Here is a 21,786-nt window from a genome sequence, read left to right on the forward strand (position 1 = left end):
CACTCTCCTGAGTGTAAGGAACGGCGCATCAACTCCCCTGCGCCCCTTTTGTTTGTTTTGTGTGATGCATCTAAGGTACTTTGAGAGTAAAGAGTCACATTTACCATCTACATTGAACTAAGCTATTTTCTACCATTTTAAAATCTATTTTTGATTACAGTATTGTTGATTTTTGTTGTTTGGTCTTATGTTCAGTCTAGTAAAGATAACTTATTTTTCTAAACTGGTGTGTGTCCATTTGTAGTGTTTTCACTGTATTACTGTATGTGTTCACAAATGCTTTATACACTGCCTGTGAGATAAGCCTGCCTGCTTGTGCCAAGCTACCAAGGGGATGAGTAGGGGTTATTATAGAAGTGTAGCCCCTTACCCTGACTACAAGCAAGAGTCCCTATTTGAACAAAGGTACCTACCTCTGCCAACTAGAGACCACCAGTTTTAACATGGAGTAAGAAAATAAGTTACTTACCTGTGACTGTATTTTTCCAGTATTGGAATCGTTCATAGATTCACATGCACTCCACCCTCCTCCCCTGAGGAAGCTCACCTTTCTCTCTTTCTTTCTGGGTGTATCTCTTACACTTGAGCTTTGAAAATGTGAGGGACTGGATTTACTCACAAGTGTGTTCTGCAGGGCAACCTGGTTGGTTGAAACCTAACTTTGTTCTCTTTTTTTTTTAAAATACTATGATATGTTACAAAACTAAAGAGCCTTTCTGGCCTATGTTTAAGTTTGCATAGCAATTTTTAGTATAAAATGGGACTCCCATCTCGACGACGGGAATGGTTCAAACATGTGAATCTATGAAATATTCCATTCTGTAGTAGGGGTTCTCTGTGTATAGTCATAATCTAGTGAATAGTCCCGCCCATGTGCGTGGACCCCGGAGCAATCAAAAATAATCTCTTAAGTTGTCAAAACATGCAGAACTGCAAAGACACTTAAGAGAGAATTTAAAGACAGATAATGCAGCCTATATCCACAGGCTAGACTGTCCAGTACTTCAACTAGAAATTCCACCAAAATAACCACACAAACAGCACAGCTTGCCCAGTTTCCTCACAGAGAAAACTTGCCTCTACCAGCAAAACCCTCTGGAATGATAGAGAGGAAGGTATGGACAGACAAGACCCATAGGCTGCCATTATGTGGCTCAAATAGGATACTGTGCCTTTAAGAAAACTCTCCAGAACTCTTAGTATCCCAGAATGCACAGCAGGTCCCTTTTACTTTCAGTTTTTTTCCGGCTCCTGCTAGAAGGACCCTGGAGCATTGAGCTCTCCCTTTCAAGGGTTTAATTGGTGATTTTTTCACTTTTTCTTGTGTGTAGTGCTTGTTGTTAAGTACTAAGCCCTTTTTCTTCACTATATTGTCAAAATGCCTGGCTTATTTGACAATTGCCCAGAGTGTGATAGAAAAAAGGCCAAATCCGACCCACATGGTGTGCATCGTCTGCCTCCCCTCTTCTCACCTCCCAGAGGAGTGTGAAATCTGCAAGACCCTCTCTGCCAGGACCCTGAGAGAGAGGATGAAGATCAGGCTCCAAGGCCTCGAGGAAAGACGTCAGAAGGCACAAGGTGGGTCAGGGCATGCTTCATCTGCCCATGCTGAGGCCTCTGGGGGGCTCCCCAGGGGCAGGAAGCCCAGCAAGTGTCCCCATTCTCCGCCATAGTCGGTTGCGTCGACTGTGGCGTCGAGGGGGATGACAACGGTCTGTTCCCCATCTCCCCGGGGCTCTGGGTGAAGCGGCATCGACGTTCGGCGTCGAAGGAGCTGAACAGACACCAGTCGACAGCATCGCCGTCGACATCGCCAACGTCATCGTCGTCATCGACGTCATGAAAAGGCCCGGCGTCGGCGCTCGATGTCGAGGCGACACCGCCGTTCGCCGTCGGCAAAGAGGAGAAGATCGGCGTCGACGGGATCCTCGCCGTCCAGGAGGCGTTCGCCGTCCAGAAGGCGTTCGCAGTCAAGGAGGCGTTCGCCGTCGAGGAGGCGCCACCAGTCGACGTCAAAGAGGCGCTACCTGTCGACGTCGAGAAGACGTTCCTCGACGTCGAGACGGCGTACTTTGACGCCGAGGAAGCGCAGGAGGGGTCCTGACGCTAGGAGGTCGCCGATTGGTTCACCATCGTCACCAAGGAAGACGACACAGTCACTAGGTTCGGTATACTCAGTGGTGTATACGCCTACTAAACCTAGGACGCCTACCCCTCCTTTTTTGCCGAAGGGTCCGCCTCCGCTGAACCCCACCCCGCCTCCACCACCACCGCCGCCTCGTGGGCCGGCTCCTCGTCAGTCACCGCCGCCTCAGCTCCCACCACCGCCTCTTCCCTCCGTTCCTCCACCTGTGCCTCCACCCAGGACGGCCTCGTTGCCACGCTATCCAACACCTCCTAAGGGGACTCCTCGGCCGAGGGTCCCGGCCAGGCAGGCATCGCCTGCTCCTGCGAGGCCTGCGGATCAGCCGAGGCCGAGAAGATCACGCTCCCTCGGTAGAGGGAGATCGCGGATACGTGGCCGTTCGTCATCTCGATCTAGACGACGCCACAGGAGGCGCAGAACCAGATCCCACTCAGGCTCTTCCACCAGGGATTATTCACCGACGCTGTCAGAGTCTCCAGGGACGAGGGTGTCACCCATGGACGATATCGTCTCCTTCCAGGAAGTGCTGTTGAGGGGTGCGACTAAGCTAGGGTTTACGGTGACGGTGCCAACATCTACGACGTCCGTAATCTTTCGAGACCCTTCACAAAAAGCATTTGTCTCGACCGCTGCTGCCGTTGGTACCCGGATTGGAGGAGCCCGCCAAGGAGTTGTTCCTCTTCCGGCGGTGACGAAGGCAGCCCCCTCCAGGCTCCTCAAGAAATACCGGGCTCCGGAATCTGCCCCGGCTTTCCTTCTAATGGACCCAACACCAGACTCCGTTATCGTGACAGCGGCTAAGAAGCAGCATGCCACCACTCCTTCTTCGACAGTGCCGCCTGATAAGGACAGCCGGTGGCTGGATTCGGCGGGCAGAAAGGTCTGTGGGACGGCATCTACCACCATGAAAGCTGCAAGTGCCGGGGCTCTGCTGGGGCAATATGATTGTGCCCTATGGGAGTCCCTCCAGCAGTACGCTGAGCTCCTCCCTCGTGACAAGAAAGAGGACTTTCTGGAGATATTAAACTTGGGGATGATGGTGTCTAATCAGATTATTAGCGCGGCGCTGATGTATCCCTTCTGGCGGCACACGGATACTGCCACGGCATCAATCAACGGCGTCACGCTTGGCTTCGCCTCTCCTCACTCAAACCGGAGGCGCAACAGCGGGTGGCCAACCTGCCTTTCTCGGGGGAAACCCTGTTCGGCAAACATGCGGACGATGAAATGGCCCGTATGAAAGCAGAAGCCGAAACCCTGACGGCTGTCGGGTTAGAGAAGCCTGAGAAGAAGAAGAACTACCGCCCGTTCCAGAGACGGTTCGGAAACTCAGGCAGAGGGCGGGGGCAGACTTCCAGACAACAGCAACAACAACAGCAGCAGTTCCTGAAGCCCTTCCAGAAACACCAGAGGGGCAGAGGAAGCCAACAGTCCGCAACAGCGACCAAAGGCCCGGCCCGGTCTAGGCCCTGAGCGTTTACTTCCCCCACATCCGTTACCCACTCCGGTGGGGGGAAGCGTTCAATTTTTTCTGGCAGAGTGGAGAAAAAATTATTCATGACAAGTGGGTGCTGAATATTGTTTGCAATGCATACAGTCTTCGGTTCACCAGCCCGCCTCCAGCTATTCCGCCAGTCAGCTCGCAGTTTCAGCATCGCGAGCTCCAGGCAGAGGCTGACATCCTATTAAGGAAAAGGGCAATAGAAGACGTACCTCTGCTTCAAAGGGGAAGAGGTCTGTACTCAAGGTTCTTTCTTGTCCGCAAGAAGGACAAGAACGAGTTCAGGCCCATTCTGGACTTGCGGCAAGCAAACAAGCGGATTCGCAGAGAGAGATTTCGCATGCTGTCGTTGCAGCAGATTTACCCTCAGCTGCAGCAGGGAGACTGGCTTTGTGCTATAGACCTACAGGATGCGTACTTCCATGTGCCCATTGCACAGAAACACAGGAAGTTCCTGCGATTCCAAGTCGGCGCCAGTCATTATCAATACACAGTACTGCCATTCAGGCTGAAGTCTGCGCCCAGGACGTTCTCGAAGTGCATGGCAGTGGTAGCGGCACACCTGCGGAAGAACAAGGTGTTTGTCTACCCGTACCTGGACGACTGGTTGATCAAGGCCTCCTCCTTCTCGGAAGCTCAAGCACACTTCCAGAAGACGTGTGTTCTATTGAACAAGCTGGGGTTGCACATCAACATGTCCAAGTCTGTCCCGACTCTGGTCCAATGCATACAGTACTTGGGAATTTTTTTTTTAAGGAGGCCCCCTTTAGGTAGTTGTCTGGGACTCGGGAGAATGTATGTAGGAAATATGGGATGTCCCACGTTTGCAGATCCACTAGATCCGGACTAGATCGCCCAACACTCAGACGCATACAGAATTGTTCCATTGGACAACAGGTCCTGTGGATCTGCAAACGTGGGACATCCCATATTTCCTACATACAGTACTTGGGAGCCTCCATCAATATGCTGTCAGCAATCGTGTCTCCTTCGGAGGATCGACGGTTATCACTCCTTCGGAAGGCTCAGGCTCTTATGACCGCTCCATCTACAACAGTGAGGACAGTGTCTTCTCTACTGGGGTCGATGGCCTCTTGTATCTTCCTCGCGCACGGCTGCACATGAGACCACTGCAGGAGTGCTTGGAGGATCAGTGGGATCAGAGGACTGGTTCTTGGGACGACACAATACGACTGTCTCTGCATGCTCTTCAGTCTCTGAAGTGGTGGTGTTCCGCGGAGAATCTCCTCAGAGGGGTTCCTTTCCAAAAGGACATTCCTGCACAGACGATCATGACGGATGCGTCTCTCCGCGGCTGGGGAGCGCACTCCGGAGACTTACAGATTCAAGGGACGTGGTCTCCGACGGAGTCCACGTACCACATCAATTTCCTGGAACTCAGAGCTGTTCACTTGGCACCGAAGGCCTTTCATCCGTCCTTTCAGACCAAATCTCTGCTTGTACAGACTGACAATACGACCACGATGTATTACCTCAACAAGCACGGAGGCTCGAGATCACGCACTCTGTCGCAGGAGGCGCAGGCGATCTGGCACTGGCTTCTGGCCAGAGGACTGACGATAACGGCTACCAATCTGCCATGTGTGCAGAATGTTCAGGCGGACGCACTTGGCAGACTGATTCAGGAAAACCACGAATGGGTCATAAATGACGAAGTGCTAGGAGAAGTCTTCGCAAGGTGGGGGACTCCAGACATAGATCTGTTTGCCACCGCCGAAAACAGCAAATGCAGAGACTTTGCCTCCAGGTACTACCAACAGGGGATGTTGGGGAATGCCCTATGGATCGACTGGTCGAACAGCCTTCTGTACGCTTTTCCACCCATTCCCCTGAATCCGGCGGTGCTCATCAAGCTGTCCCGGTCCAGGGCGCGGATGATATTGATCGTCTCGGAATGGCCCAGACAGTGGTGGTTCACGGACCTACTTCACCGGTCTCTCCTTCCTCACATACGGTTGCCGTGCAGGCCGGACCTTCTCACGAAGTTCGGGGGGCAGATGGTGCACCCGCACCTCTCGTCTTTGAGTTTGGCGGCATGGCTCCTGAGATAGTTCAATATGGCCATTTGAATCTACCCGAAAATTGTATGGAAATACTGAAGGAGTCTTAGTCGACCTTCCACTAGGACTTCTTATGCTTACAAGTGGAAGAGATTCTGTATCTGGTGCAAGTCCAAGAACTATGACCCTACGACGTGTAAGGAGGATGTCATCCTTCCTTATCTTGTACATTTGGCGCAGTCTGGCCTTAATTTTCATTCCATTAAGGTTCATCTCGCTGCTATGACTGCCTACAGGAAATGCCCTTCACAGACTTCCTTCTTCCAGATCCCTGTGATCATAATTTTTGGAAGGCTTGAAGAAAGTATTCCCTCCTGTCCGGCTTCCTTCGCCTTCATGGGAACTGAATGTGGTGCTGTCCAGATTGATGAAGGAGCCTTTTGAACCTATTCATAAGGCTTCGTTGCAGCACCTGTCCTGGAAGGCGGCGTTCCTCATGGCCATTACATCGGCCCGCAGGGTGAGTGAAATTCAGGCGTTGTGTTCCCAAGAACCTTATACTGTATTTCATGCTGCTAAGGTTGTTATGCGTACTCACCCTAAATTTCTTCCCAAGGTTATTTCTGATTTTCATGTCAACCAGACTATAACTTTGCCTATGTTTTTTCAGAATCCTTCATCTCCAGCGGAAAGGTCTTTACATTCCCTGGATGTTAGGAGGGTGTTGACATTTTATCTGGATAAAACCAAAGATATTCGTAGGTCAGACCAATTGTTTATCAATTATGGATCAGTCAGGACCGGTCTTGCTACCTCCAAGCAGTCCATCTCTAGGTGGATTGTGTCCTGTATACAATTGTGTTACCAAAAGGCTAATAAGATCTTAGGGGGTAAACCTAAGGCTCATTCTACCAGGGGCAAAGCTGCCACGACTGCTTTGCTACGTAATGTTCCAATTGCAGAAATCTGCAAGGCGGCCACTTGGAAGTCGGTCCATACCTTTGCTAAGCATTACTGTCTGGACACTGATGCCAGGACAGACGCTCAGGTTGGGCAGGCTTCGCTGCGAAATCTGTTCGCACAGTAGTGGTGTTATGTCTTTTTCTCCACCGCCGCTTTGGTGTGGGGATGGGTTTGCCATTCTATTCACTAGATTATGACTATACACAGAGATCCCCTACTACAGAAGGAGTCGTTTCTGTCCTGTAACTCCAGTTCTGTAGTAGGGGTATCTCTGTTATAGTCATAAGCGCCCGCCCTCCTCCCCGGTGGAGTAAGATATTCATGTAAGGAATGCTACAGGTCTGGCGTGTTACGCCTTCAAAAAGAACTGAAAGTAAAAGGGACCTGCTGTGCATTCTGGGATACTGAGAGAGTTCTGGAGAGTTTTCTTAAAGGCACAGTATCCTATTTGAGCCACATAATGGCAGCCTATGGGGCTTGTCTGTCCATGCCTTCCTCTCTATCATTCCAGAGGCTTTTGCTGGTAGAGGCAAGTTTTCTCTGTGAGGAAACTGGGCAAGCTGTGCTGTTTGTGTGGTTATTTTGGTGGAATTTCTAGTTGAAGTACTGGACAGTGTAGCCTGTGGATATAGGCTGCATTATCTGTCTTTAAATTCTCTCTTAATTTTCTTTGCAGTTCTGCATGTTTTGACAATTTAAGAGATTATTTTTGATTGCTCCGGGGTCCACGCACATGGGCGGGACTATTCACTAGATTATGACTATAACAGAGATACCCCTACTACAGAACTGGAGTTACAGAACAGAAACTACTCCATACTGGAAGATAACAGTTACATGTAAGTAACTTATTTTCTTACTCACCTTCGATAATTCTCTTTTTCGTAGATACTTTAACTCAAGTATCCTTTTGGGTTCCTTTGGATATTTTCAGAAGAAAAGTAACAAAACTTACATTTATGTTATGTTAAAGTGTCTTATAGAGCGCAACAGCTCCCCCAGCGAAGGGGCGTCCTGGGCTAGAAGGAAAACTAACAGATAGAGTAACACCAGCTAGTTAGTTGGGAAAAGAAGAGTCTTAATGGCCTTCCTAAATTCCAAGTAGTTATTAAGACCCTGAAACTGCACAGGAAGTGTATTCCATAAAGTGGCAGCTCTATAGCGAAAAGAGCGGCCACCAGCCTGGACTCTTCGTATCCGAGGGACCACTACCAAATGCTGACCCTCTGACCGAAGGGGACGTGATGGAACATACGGTGAAAGAAGATTGACCAGAATAGGCAGGGTGGCAGATTTTAAAACCTTAAAAGAGGTACATAAGGCCTTCAATTCTATGGGCTTGGCCATCAGTAGCCAATGGAGGCGACTGATGGCACTGGACAGAGAGCAGGACTTGCGCAGGCCTAGAAGTGTTCGGACTGCTGCATTTTGTGTCCTTTGCAGCCTCTGCTTTATTAGACCCTAAGTAGAGAGAACAGGCATAGTCCAGTCTGGACAAGACCATCTCTTGGATGATGACCTGATGTGTAGAGGCATCAAAGAAGCCCATCAGTGGCCTGAGCCCCCGTAAAAGTCCATGGATTGTTAGATACAAGATCCATGGATTGTTAGATAAAAGTGCACAGATAATGCCAACACTGAGGCAGGCCCTACTCTGGTGTTAAAAATAAACCCATCTCTTCAAGGCCCAACTGCGATATCAACAAGAACCCAAAGTTCTTTGTGACTATTTACAGTTCCCTGAAAGTGTTGTGAGCGCAGCTACTAGTCCTTTTTTACACGTGTCCACTGGACATTAGAACAAAACGTTTTCCTAATGATGTCGTAGAACTCAAGCTAGTGAGGCTGGCTCTCAAACCATTTTGCCCACCCATCAGGAGCACCTGGTCAAAGTGTGGACAGGGAACATTTCCAGCCTTTTCTGGGGCCGCAAACCGGGAAGAACAAAACTTCTACTTCAGTCCAAGGTAGCACAGCAAATAACGCACTGAACAATTAAACGCAACATCTCGCTCTCAGTAGGGCATGTGTGGTGATTCCGCTAAAGACATCTCTTTGGGTTATGTTTTTCTGGTATTTCACCTCTCTGAGACTGAAGCATTATAGGTCATAACCAAAATGTCATATGATTTATAGGAATGGGAGACCTAAATGAAAAATGTTATGTTTCCACTTTATGTAAACATTATTATGGCATCTCAGACTTGGGTTAATTTCATTTTTCAATCCGTTAAAAAAAATCACCTTATTCATTAACTTCTCAGAACATTCTTATAAAGACAGTGCATGAGTAGAATTGGTTAGAGGTAGATCAAGTTTTGGGAGCATGCTATAACATACAATGTAAGGGATTAGTTCTTGTCAAGAGAGTCATTCGGGGATATTAAAAATGTCAAAACTTTATTAATCTTAAAGTTCATCAGTAATTTGGCCTGTATCTAACAGACATTATGAAAAATGTAGATAGTTCAGAACAGAAAATCCATTTAATCTGTGTAGCTCTTAATTCCACAGTTAAAGCAAGTTCAAAATGTTCCTTTTTCTAAGATTTTAAGGAATGGGTGTCCTTGAAGGTAAAGTCCAGCCTCCTTTCTATGTCCATCTGTATCTGTGCAGAGAAGCCCTATGGCAGTAACTTGATGGTAGTAGGCTGCATCGAAGAGAATCATATGTGAGATTCCCCTATACTTAACATGCAGTAGAACTCGGAGATATGGAATCTGGAGCGCGTCACTGAGTCATAATTGGAAGCTAGGGATCCCCGGCCTGAGCAATTTCTATGATTTGAACCTCCGAACAATACACAAAACTACAAAACAAGTATATGCCAAACAAATGCATCAATGCTGAAATATATATTTAATTCACAGTCAGATAAGGAAAAAGATAAAAAAATTAATTGTTCTTATTTATTTATATTACTTTACTCATTTCAATGTATTAATTTTAATATTATTTAATTTGGTAACAGTCTTGGACCTCCTGAGTAGGATATGTGGACCCCCAGGGATCCTTGAACCACAGGTTATGAACCACTAGTCTACACTTTATATGGTTGCTATGGAGAAGATCCTAACTGATCAAATCCTTTAAGACAATCTTGCATAAGATTTTGGGTCTCTGTCTGATGACATCTTAACTTATTGTTCGTTCTCTGTCAACTCAAGGGATTTTCTTTGATATTGTGTCTTCTCGTTCCAGAATCCTACAAATTCACAGACATATGTTACTGTTTCTGAATTGAATGAAAACATCCATGAAGGAGAAATATCATGTCTTTGGAAACTTGGTTGACTGAATTAGATCTTTTTTTTAGTTTAAGCTGTGTAAGGTTCTGTCCTTATGGGTGGCCATCGGCTTGAAAAGACCTTGTTGCATGTTCAATGCAACTTTTCTTGAACAATTCAGACATTTGTTTTGGGAGGCTATGGTTTGAGTTCCTCATCAGTAAGGATACTGCAAAGGTGTAAAGTTTTTAAAGAAGCACCTTACTCACTTAAGCCCAAATGTGCAGTTACTATGGAAGCACGAGATAGACTGAGTCTGCGCTCTGCTTCCTCAGCTGCCCTTTTTTAATCTCAAAGGAGACATTAGACCCAACAGAATATTTTAAAATTAAATGTGTGACAGAATGACTGCTGCCCAGTAACTTTGAACAGTGTAGGGCATTCCATATGTTTACGTGCTTTCCAGTATGCATGATCATCGTGGAGTTAAAATATGTACATTTATGTTGGCCCAGGCTAAGCACATGTGCCTCTGTTTAGAGTAAGAACTCTAAATCATGCAATAATTGTTTTCTTCATTTAGTTCCAGTCATCTTAAGTAGGCTTTTATTTCATAAACACATACATCTGAAGCTGGTCTCCAGTAGTGTAAGCCAGGATTATAAATGTGCGCAGAGGCAATCTTCTTCACCTTGAAGTTCCAATGTCTGGTAGAAGTTGTCTTCTAGGTTTCTTTGTTTGTGATATTTTATGAATAACTAGCTTACCTGTCGCACGTTGCTGCGATCTCCGAAGAAAGGAAATTCAAGGAAACTCGTTATGATAACATTCAATTTACATTGTGTCGTTTTTATTGAAACTTATTCATTTTAATATGGAAAACATTTCAAAGTGTTGTTTTAATTCTATTTATTTATTCGAGTGCTTGTGGATACACTATTTTTTGTTTTTCCGTCTGGTGCGTACATCAGTATTCGAAAGATTATGAGGGCCCTGGGGGGCCGATATTTAAAAATAAATTTATGCCAGAAACCTTCGCGGGAGTGTACTCAACAACTTCCCAAGGTTTCCTGGCAATCGGATGAATGCTGTTTTAATTCTATTTATTTATTCAAGTGCTTGTGGATACACGATTTTTTGCTTTTCCGTCTGGTGCGTACATCCGTACTCGAAAGATTATGAGGGCCCTGGGGGGCTGATATTTTAAAAAAATGTATGCCAGAAACCTTCGCGGGAGTGTACTCAACAACTTCCCAAAGTTTCATGGCAATCGGATGAATAGTGTTTTAATTCTATTTATGTATTCGAGTGCTTGTGGATACACGATTTGATGTTTTTCCGTGTGGTGCGTACATCAGTATTCGAAAGATTATGAGAGCCCTGGGGGCCGATATTTTAAAAAAATGTACGCCAGAAACGTTCGCGGGAGTGTACTCAACAACTTCTCAAAGTTTCATGGCGATCGGATGAATGGTGTAGTAATGCATAAAGGACAAACAGACATACATTCGTTTTTATATATATAGATGTAGAAACTACCCCCGAAAATAAAACTCCCACAATATACCCAAATTTGCCTGCTAATTTAATTATTTCTAAATAACAAAATAATTTGTGGTGTGGTGCGTACATTTCACATGATGATGACCTTGCGTGATAATTTCTTCCTTGGGTAGGTCCATATGAAAGGGGAGGATAGAGGGTTAAATGGTGGTGGTAAAATATTTGGAAACATGTTAGTGCCTTATGCAGAATTTTATATTTGTCTGTTATCTTTTCTCTCTTCACAGAAATCCCCACTGGTATGCTTTTTCTTGACCCTCTTCCCGACCAACTTTCTTCATCTTCCCCTGAGTCTTTGACATCATTGGAGGGTACAGATCGCGGCTCCTTGAATAAAGACTCTGATCAAGACCATGGGGATTCAGAGAGATGCAAAATTCGGGAATGTTCTAACTCTGCCTGGCAATTGAAAAGTCATGATAGTACATCTAGTGAGGACAATATTGAAAAAGAAAAGACAGAAGGCAATTCAGGTTCTTACCAAGAAGAGATAAGTTGCATAGACCTTGAAAAAGATGATGATGAAACTGCACACTTTTCTGTAGGGTCAACTGGAGAGGGCAGTGGTCTTTTATATTCAATGGAGTGTACCAAGAAAGAGCCAGTTCCTCACAGCTTGGAGCAAAACCGCAAGGTAAGACTAAACTGGAAAGCACGAAAATCAAAGCCTAGGATGCTCAAACACAATTTCTGTGAATTCAGTCAAAGAAATGTTGCGTGTGTTCGTGTGCAAGCGCTCCACCTCCATGTGGCTGAATTCAAACCAGGACTTGCACTCACTAGTATTCTTAAGCTGTGGATTTTAACTGAAACCCTTTTCAGTAGCACTGTTATTGCATTCTAGTCAATGTAGTCCATCTTTGCCAAGTTGCTAATCATCTAGTGAAGCAAAGCTTGCTAACGCTTCATCAGATTTTCGGTTTGTGTGCATATATGCGTATATGCTTTTGTGTGTGTGTGTGTGTGTGTGTGTGTGTGTGTATATATGTGTGTGTATAGATATATATGTGTATAGATATGTGTGTGTATATAATGTTGCACACAATAAACTGGTACAGTCCCATCATTATATATAACCTGGTAAAACAAACTGAAAAAATCCACTGTTGCTGTGGCAAAACTGTGGTGTGAGACCAGGGAGTCCCTCGCTAATGTACCTCCTATTACGTGATACAACATGCAGGTATTTCATGTCCTTTGTGTTTCTATTTCTAAGTATGATGTAAAGTTTCCCATATGATGTACCGTTAACTTTGTTACAGATCAGTGATTTGGACAAGAGCAACACATCGAAGACATCTAGGGGGCCAGCCATGGATAAGATAAAAACTGGTAAACGAAACAGCCTTTTCTCCATTTTCTTTATGTACTGATTGAAATGAGTGTTCTATGACTTTTATAGTGTCTTTACTGCAGTGCACAAACCAATAGAAGTATCTTTAAAAGAGATAGGTGTGTTGAACGCAATGAAATTTGTTCATTGAAGGTTCTTTGTGTGCGTGTATCCTCACCTCAGATAAATCTTGCTCCAATGTTCTAACTTTAGGATGATTAGGTGTATCGGGTGGAGAAACTAGTTCTTGGTTCAGAGATCTCGAAGATCATGATCATGTTTAAACTTGTTTATTGGTCTGAGGTGGTGGGGATCCGTTGTACAGCTAGATTTTGTTGAAGAATTGAACCTACAAAATGCTTGTCGAAGTAAACCACCTCCCCATTCTACAGTGGGTCTGGGTCCTTTTACTCCTATTACTGCCACTTTCTTATTGATCGAGTTTCCACCTATACTGTGACTAATTTCCTGACCAACATCAGGGGTGCTGTCCCACAGGGTCTAACTGGCAGCACCAGGTGTTTACAGGAATTCAGAGGTTACATTTTGTTTTCTTTAAACCTATGGTTATGCAAGATTGTGTTCTTTTACAATTTCTTACCTCAATTTCTCAGAACTGAATGTTGTGTTTAGGTCATAAACTGTTTGAATGAATGGCCTCCAGTGAGGTCATGAGGGTTTCATAGAAAACTGCCCTTTTAATTGTGGCCACTTATGTCTGCTAGTTCAATTAACGCCTACATTTTGTCAGGGTCTTCTGCAGATTTTCACATGGGTAAAATATGCTACCTCTCATATAATCTTGCTATTGTGTCCTCGCAGTTTAATATCATCCAGATCTGTTACCCACACACTTTGCATATCCTATGTCTCAACAGATTTTCCACAATCTGGACTGTGGCGGGACCATTGCTTTATTTGAAACCTACATTAGAATGTCTATTTTTCAGATTATCTTTGTGACCTGTAAAATACTTTAACCCTAGAAGAATTCTTGCAAAGCATCTGTAGCTTGTTTGGTTTTATTCTGCATCTTTTAATGGTATCTGCCTCTTACAGGCATCCACACACATGATATTGTTATCATGGGTCGCTCTACACTTGTTTTCACATTATATACGGTTGTTCACTTTAATTTTATTCACATAATTGCTTGACTAGGCATTCTGTTTGGACAGCAAGCAGCTGTATTATCTCAGATTGCCTATAATCTCCCCATGCGTATGGTGGATGGGAACAGTTCTTTAATCACTCTTCTAATGGTAGTAGTAAGTCCCCCATCCTACATACAAACCACTTACTACCTCCATATTCCCATTCTTTCTGTATGTGACTTTGCCTTCTGATATGAAAGCAGTCTCCTGGGAACATGGGCTCTGATTGATGAACTTGGGGCGCTCAGACAGGTGCTGTGCATCAAGGTTTTGGTCTTGTTGTAAGTGGTGCTGCACATTCATCTATCTTCAGTCTAGCAGACCTACATTGTGTAAAGGTCCTCTATTTTCCTCTCACCCAGAAGAAATTTGGCATGAATGTGAAACACTGTTCGTTTGCAAATCATACATGTTAGAATGATTGCGAATATTCTTAACAGTTCAGCAATTATACATATCAGGGTAATTCATGAAAAGCCTCATATCTTATTGTGCCAAGAGGCTTGAAGTCAGAACATCGTATTTCAGCATTCTTCCAGCATGGGCGTCGACGTTTCGACCCGACTTAGGGCCATGAAGGTGATTTAGACCTTGGCCATGCCGGTCTTCACCAGGACAGACTGGGGCAACCAGAAGATTACACAGGGCGTCAGATTACCCCCCAGGCGATTCACGACCAGCGTTGAATGCAATGATTTTTGTATGGGTAAGTGTGGTAATTCACTGAAGTAATATCTGTAGGTTCCAGACGGGTCAATCTGTACGTGTGGAGGTAGGTCCAATTATTTGGGACATTCCTCTTCAAGGCTTGAAACTCGGGCTTCAAAGGTCAGCCTCTCGATGGCATCGCTTTTTGCTTAAGAGTTTTAGAATTGCACCATTGTTTATATGTCACTACTTAAAATTATTTTCCTTTCCCTCAACACTACATACTAGAGCACTTTTCCTCTTCGCACGTTCCTCCTTGGGGCACAGTTTTCCAAAACAGTGATCCAAAACACGCTGGATTATGACAAAGGGTGTTGTAAACTTCTGGATAATAGGACTAATTACATTCCCCTCACTGTTGACCCAACACCTGATTTGAAGGTACGCATCCATAACTTGGTAAAGGATGCCGAAGATAACGGACAGATTTCCAAACACGAGGCTGCCTTCCTTACGGCAGGTGGTAATACCATCCCATATTTATATACTCTGCCTAAGACGCACAAAAATGTAAATCCACTTCCGGGCCGACCAATAGTGTTGGGCATTGGTTCTCTCCTTGAACCCCTTTCTACGTTCTGTGATCATTACCTTAAACCACTTGTACAGAACACTTCAACATATCTCAAAGATCCCAAAAATCTTCTCCAACTACTAGAACAAGTCACTTTTGAGGAAGACTCGAATATCTTAGTCACACTTGATATTGAAAGTCTTTATACAAGTATTCAGCAGGACGATACCCTCAGAGTCCTGGGTCTAGCTCTAGATTCAATTGTATGGGATTACAAAACACCCAAAGAATTCATCTTACAATATGCGACTATGGCCTTAAAAGAGAACTATTTTGAATATCAAGGGAAGCTATACCTCCAGAGTACCGGCACGTCTATGGGCAGCATGTTGGCTCCAAGCGTAGCAGGACTGTATGTCCATGACTTTGAGACCAAGCATATCCTACCAACCAGCAACCCCTACTCCTCCTCCATAGGACTATGGAGGAGATACATTGACGATATTTTCCTCATCTGGAAGAATGATGAAACCAATTTAGAGCAATTCTTGCACTGGATAAAAACCTTGGATCCTAACCTCAAATTCACCCATTGTTCCAGCAAGGAAGCAGTGGTGCTCTTGGACGTAGTCATCACTGTGAGCGGTACAGTACTAACAACGAAAACACATTATAAACCCACAGGTAAAAACAATTTGCTTGAATTCTCGAGTTTTCATCCAAGGCCTCTCAGGGAGAATCTACCCTACGGCCAGTATCTCAGGATATGTAGGAATTGTAGCAACATTAGGGACTACAAAACCCAAGCAACGGACCTCACTGAAAAACTGAAATCAAGAGATTATCCTGCCAAGATTCTTGACAAAGGAAACAACCGTGCCAGAAATCAACCAAGGGAGGCTCTTCTGGAAAATAATGTAAATGAACCCACAGACATACCACTGACATGTGTTACCACATATAGTTGCATATCGGATGCAATGAAAAAGTCAGTGAACAAACATTGGAAAATTATCACGAGCAGCAAAAGGACCTGGGAAAAAACACTCTTTTCATGTAAGAAAAGGTATGAGCCTAAAAGATTCCCTGGTACATACACGACCGAAAATTGAGACGTTACATCCTCCCAACGAGAGATCCATAACTAGCACATGGGGCCTACCCCCAATCAACGGGCATTACCCATGTTCAAATTGCAGCGTATGCCACTTAACGACACATACTAAACAACTCTTTCTGGAACCAGGCAAAACATGGTTACAAAGGACACACACGAATTGTAATTCCACCAACGTGGTCTACCTCATCACTTTTCCTTGTCAGAATAGGTATGTTGGAATGACAACCCGGAAAGTAAAAAAGCGCATCTGCGAACACCGCAGCAACATTAGATGCCATAAGTCAACCACCAAGATGAGCGAACACTTCCTCCAACAGCATCACACCCCCAATGACCTCCAATGGACCGTCATTGAACAAATCACCACTGCTAGAAACACTACAAATGTACTTTTTGAAAAAGAACAGCGATGGGTGTATAGATTGGGGACCCATCTGAATGGTCTGAATGACCAAATACCATGGCCATCGGTGCTCAAGCGTTAGTAACATCATAGACAGTGTCTCCTTTCCCCCGACAGGGTTTCCTTCCCTCCCTCCCCCCCCTTTCCTTTCTCCCCTTTTTTCTCCCCCTTTTTCCCCCCTTCCCCCTTCCCCTCCCCCTTCCCCCCCTTCCGTCTTCCCCTTTTTCTTTCCTTTCCTCACCCATGTTGGTCCTGTATGTTTGTGACCATTGTCTCTAGTTCTTTGCTAAACAGCGCCCAGGGACTGCCTCCTATGATCGCCTAGGCTCACCATTGAGTGTGTCTCTGTTATAGAGCCCAATATTGTTTATTTTTCATTTGAAATAGTGTTCATTTCCCATGTGATTTATTCTCCCAACTTGCAATCAGGTTGAGGGCCCCAACTTCGAGTGGCCTCCGCGCTCCTATAATCGCTCCTTATGCTGTGTCATTTGTTCACTTAGACAGTAAAGTTTTGCCCGTCCAGAATTGTATCGGGACAAAGCTTGAATGTACAGCCTCCATTTCATGACGGCCAGTGATTGGAAACCACCGCGCTGACGAAACGGAAGTGAGAGGCTTCCATTCCAAGCCTCGCTTCCACTCCAGCTTCCTGATTGGTCCCTGCTCGCTCGCTGCCACGCCCGCCTCCCCGCCGGCTGTCCTCTTTAGCATTACTCCGTACCTGAGACCTCATCCACGAGGTCCGGTAGCAGGATACGTTAGGAGCCGAGCGGGTGAAGGCGTTGCGGGCGTAAGATCTTTCCCTCTGCTCAAGAGCCAGCTAAGTACCTTGTGATTTCGCGCCATGTTTCATTGCCTAATCCTTTTGTCCTCCTATGGGGTGTGCCATAATTGCCTCCACCCCCCTCCCGAGACCTATGGGGTGTGGATCTTTTAACCCACAAGTGAGAAATCCTCCCTTTACTTAACTAGCCATGTTTAGAGTTAGTTATAATTACATCACTAATTGCCCCGCATTCAGGCACATTGATCGCTGACCACAAGTGATGTTTATTCAGCCGCCCTATCGGACGGCCATTTCTTTCTGCCATAGTGCATGCTCATACGACTGTCTGGTCTCCAGTACAGCGTCTCCTGCACTAACTGATCGTGTTATGGCACCACAGTCACGCATATTGACTAGCCTTGAGCACCGTGAAACAGAGATCACTTTTGCAGAATACTCTACAAACAGATAGCACTAACTATGTTTTGTTGTCTTTTGTGTATGTATGTCTTTTTCATTTTAGACTATACAGGTTCCTCAAACGGAGGTAAAACCCACTACTTGTTGGTTTGTTTGTTTTTCTGCATTTTACTATTTTTACACCTGATTTTAACTTTCACGCCCTCTGGTAAGGGTGGGCCTTAGCGCGTCCACACCGCCGAGGTACACCACTAACGGTCCTGAAGAAAGCCCAGTAAATTCACACCTAAATGGGCAGAAACATGTCGACCCCACTCTAAGTGGAAATTCCCAAAACAATATTTGGCAGATTTCCCGACACATATATATCTATATATTTTTAATCATGTCTGGCTGACCATTGAATAAAATTTTGTATGGTACAGCTTTTCAGACATTTTTAATTCACATTTTTTTCACACTATTGCCACGAAAAAACAGCTCCGCAGTATCCTGGCGTTGTAGCACACCAGGGAGGCATTCGGCTTCTCCTGGTGGGCCGATGATGAAGCATGTCACCACCCAGGGTGGTGAGTGAGGGCTTCCTAAAAAATCCCTAATGATCCCCAATGTGAGACAATTAGGCTAACCCTTCCTTCTCTGTTACCGTGCTTGAGAATAAATGTTTGTCTCTCACGGCGCTCTTCTGTTGTTTGATATATAAAGTCTCTGTAAGCCCATTTGTGGGAGCTTCCAGCTGTCACTTAGGACCTGAATAACCCCATTGAGAAGTGAACTTGCTCCCAAAGCTTAGAGATAAAGACGTTGGGTGTTGGGAGGTGTTCCGTTCCTCTGACAGCATGACTATATGGACAGTGCAATGGAACTTAATTATCAAAGAGGCCTACCCTGTCACAGGCAAGTAGCTAACTCCTGGGCCTGCCCCCTCCTTTGTCCTTCTAGTCAAGTCAGGCACCAATCCCAGTGTGAGAGGAGCTGCCTTCTGACCTGGTTTTGAGGGAGCACAGAGAAGGGGTTGCTTATATACTGGCCACACCTCTGGGCGTGCAAAGGAGCTTTGCACATGTGAAGAAAAGTTTTGCCATATTGGATTTAGGTAGAGAGGGCACTGTGGGATTGTTTGCAATAGGGCACACTGCTGCAGAAGGTGGGTCGAGGGTCCCCAGGGAACTTTTTCCCTATTGGTTAGGGTGTGACCAGGAGTCACTCTCACCTACACCCTAGTACCTGGCATAAATGTGGATCCCTGTACATCCTCTTCAGAACACCACTGGATCTGTGGGAGACAGAAGAAGGACTGCAATCAATCAATCAATCAATCAGTGACACTTATAGAGCGCGCTACATACCCGTAGGGTCTCAAGGCGCTGGGGGAGGGGGGTGCCGCTACTGCTCGAACAGCCAGGTCTTCAGCTTCTTCCTGAAGGAGAGGTGGTCTTGGGTCAGGCGCAGGTCGGTCGGGAGGGAGTTCCAGGTCTTGGCGGCCAGGTAGGAGAAGGACCTTCCTCCTGTAGTCGCTCTTCGGATGCGGGGGACGGCGGCGAGGGCGTGGTTGGCTGATCGGAGGTGGCGTTTGGGAGCGTAGAAGTTGATCCGGCGGTTGAGGTAGCTCGGGCCTTGGTCGTGTAGGGCTTTGTGTGCGTGGGTGAGGAGGCGGAAGGTGATTCTTTTGTTGACGGGGAGCCAGTGAAGGTCTCTCAGATGTCCGGAGATGTGGCTGGTTCGTGGGATGTCGAGGATGAGTCTGGCTGAGGCGTTCTGGTTCCGCTGGAGTCTCTTCTGGAGCTTGGCGGTGGTACCGGCGTAGAGGACGTTGCCGTAGTCCAGTCGGCTAGTGACGAGGGCCTGGGTGACGGTCTTCCTGGTCTCGGTGGGGATCCACCAGAAGATCTTCCGTAGCATGCGTAGGATGTTGAAGCATGCCGAGGAGACGTTGTTGACTTGCCTGGTCATGGAGAGGGAGGAGTCCAGGATGAAGCCCAGGTTGCGTGCATGGTCTGTCGGTTTGGGTGCGGTGCCCAGGGCCGGAGGCCACCAGGAGTCGTCCCAGGCGGAGGGTGAAGAGCCCAGGATGAGGACCTCCGTCTTGTCAGAGTTCAGTTTCAGGCGGCTGGTCGTCATCCACTCGGCTACCTCTTTCATCCCTTCGTGCAGGTTGGCTCTGGTGGTGGCGGGGTCGTTGGTCAGGGAGAGGATCAGCTGGGTGTCGTCGGCGTAGGAGATTATGCTGAGGTTGTGTTGGCGTGCGATGGCCGCGAGGGGGCTCATGTAGACGTTGAAGAGGGTGGGGCTCAGAGAGGATCCTTGAGGGACGCCGCAGATGACTTCGGAGGCCTCTGACTTGTACGGTGGTAGGCGGACTCTCTGTGTTCTTCCGTCGAGGAAGGAGATGATCCATTCCAGCGCCTTGTCCTGGATCCCGACGTTGCTGAGGCGCTGTACTAGGGTGCGGTGGCAGACAGTGTCGAATGCCGCGGAGAGGTCTAGGAGGATGAGGGCCGCTGTTTCTCCGTTGTCCATCAGGGCTCGGATGTCATCGGTGGCGGCGATGAGGGCGGTCTCGGTGCTGTGATTGGCTCGGAAGCCGGACTGTGAGGGGTCGAGGGATCCATTCGTCTCGAGGAAGGCGGCCATCTGCTTGTTGACGGTCTTCTCGATGACTTTGGCTGGAAACGGGAGGAGCGAGATGGGGCGGTAGTTCTTGAGTTCGGTGGGGTCCGCTGTTGGTTTCTTGAGTAGAGCGCTGAGTTCGGCGTGCTTCCAGCTCTCAGGGAAGGTGGCGGTGTCGAAGGATGTGTTGATGATGTCTCGCAGGTGGGGTGCGATGACAGCGTCGGCCTTGTTGAAGACGTGGTGAGGGCAGGGGTCGGTCGGTGATCCGGAGTGGATGGAGTTCATCGTGCGGATGGTGTCTTCGGTGCTGATCGGGGTCCAGGCGTGGAGGGTGGTGGTGGGGGGTGGTTGTTCGGTCATGGTGTGCGTTGGTTGGTTGTTGAAGCTGTTGTGTATGTCCGCGATCTTGTTGTGGAAGTATGAAGCGATGGAGTTGCAGAGGTCTTGCGATGGGGTGTTGAGATCTGTTAGGAGACCTGAAAAGCTGCACCTGCTCCTACTTGTTACCAGGCAAAGAAGTTGATTTCAAGGGCCAATATGCTGACCTCCGGTTAAGCTACAGGAACACAACAAGCTGCTAGATGCCCTTTTCCTGAAGAGTCCAGCTGCCAGTTCAACTGGACCTGCCTTGGACCCTGCTTTTGGAAAGGGGCGACCACTCGGTCCCCCCGAACGTATGGCGGAGTGCCTCGATCCCCCCGGGAAGCCATTTTGTGGCGGGAGGCGCGTCTCGGCTGGTATGCCCGAAGCGGCGTAGCCGGGGCGCGCTTTTTCCCGCCCTAGAGTGGGCTGGCCTAGACACCGACGTAGCCAGCCCCGCCTCCGGGACGGGCAGGGGCGGGTTTACGCCCGCCCTGAAGACGGATAAAAGGAGACGCAAGGCCTGAAGACGTCCTCTTGTTCTTGTGCTCCGAAGCTGCACCTCCTCGCTACACGTGAGCTCGGGACAGAACGAAGAGCCAATTTTGAGCGTTTTGATCTTTTTCTTTGTCTTCTAGATACTTCGTCGGAGAAATGCCCAGGAAAGGCGAAAAAAGAATGACGACTGAGCAGATGGTTCGGGCACTCTTTAAAGATATGTCCGACATAAAGAAACGGTTGGCGGAGCGAGATGGGGAGGAGGGTTCGGGCCCTTCGCCGGCTGGAGGGAGACCTAAGAGGCCGAGAAAGGTTCCAGCCGGTGGGGACGTCCCGGTTCCCTCTGCCCCTCTCGAGGCGCCGACCCCAGTACCGATAGAGGGGAATCCAATCCCGGGGGTCGTCACCCCGACATCCAAGGAAGACATGCCCCCCGAGCTGGCAGCACAGCTAGCAGCATGGTTGGGGGATAG

General features: G+C 47.1%; 1 protein-coding gene across 2 annotated transcripts in view; it reads left to right on the forward strand.

Moving 5' to 3' along the window:
- SMTN (smoothelin) overlaps window positions 1-21,786 on the forward strand; it is a 1,042,724-nt gene that overhangs the window by 465,685 nt on the left and 555,253 nt on the right. For both annotated transcript variants that reach the window (XM_086943175.1, XM_086943174.1), the window contains exons 8-9: window positions 11,649-12,055; window positions 12,684-12,753. In XM_086943175.1, the coding sequence (XP_086799301.1) occupies window positions 11,649-12,055; window positions 12,684-12,753 (477 nt within the window). The remainder of the gene's footprint in view (window positions 1-11,648; window positions 12,056-12,683; window positions 12,754-21,786) is intronic.

The sequence above is a fragment of the Lissotriton vulgaris genome, chromosome 11 (genome assembly GCF_964263255.1).
Source record: "Lissotriton vulgaris chromosome 11, aLisVul1.2, whole genome shotgun sequence".
Classification (NCBI taxonomy): domain Eukaryota; kingdom Metazoa; phylum Chordata; class Amphibia; order Caudata; family Salamandridae; genus Lissotriton; species Lissotriton vulgaris.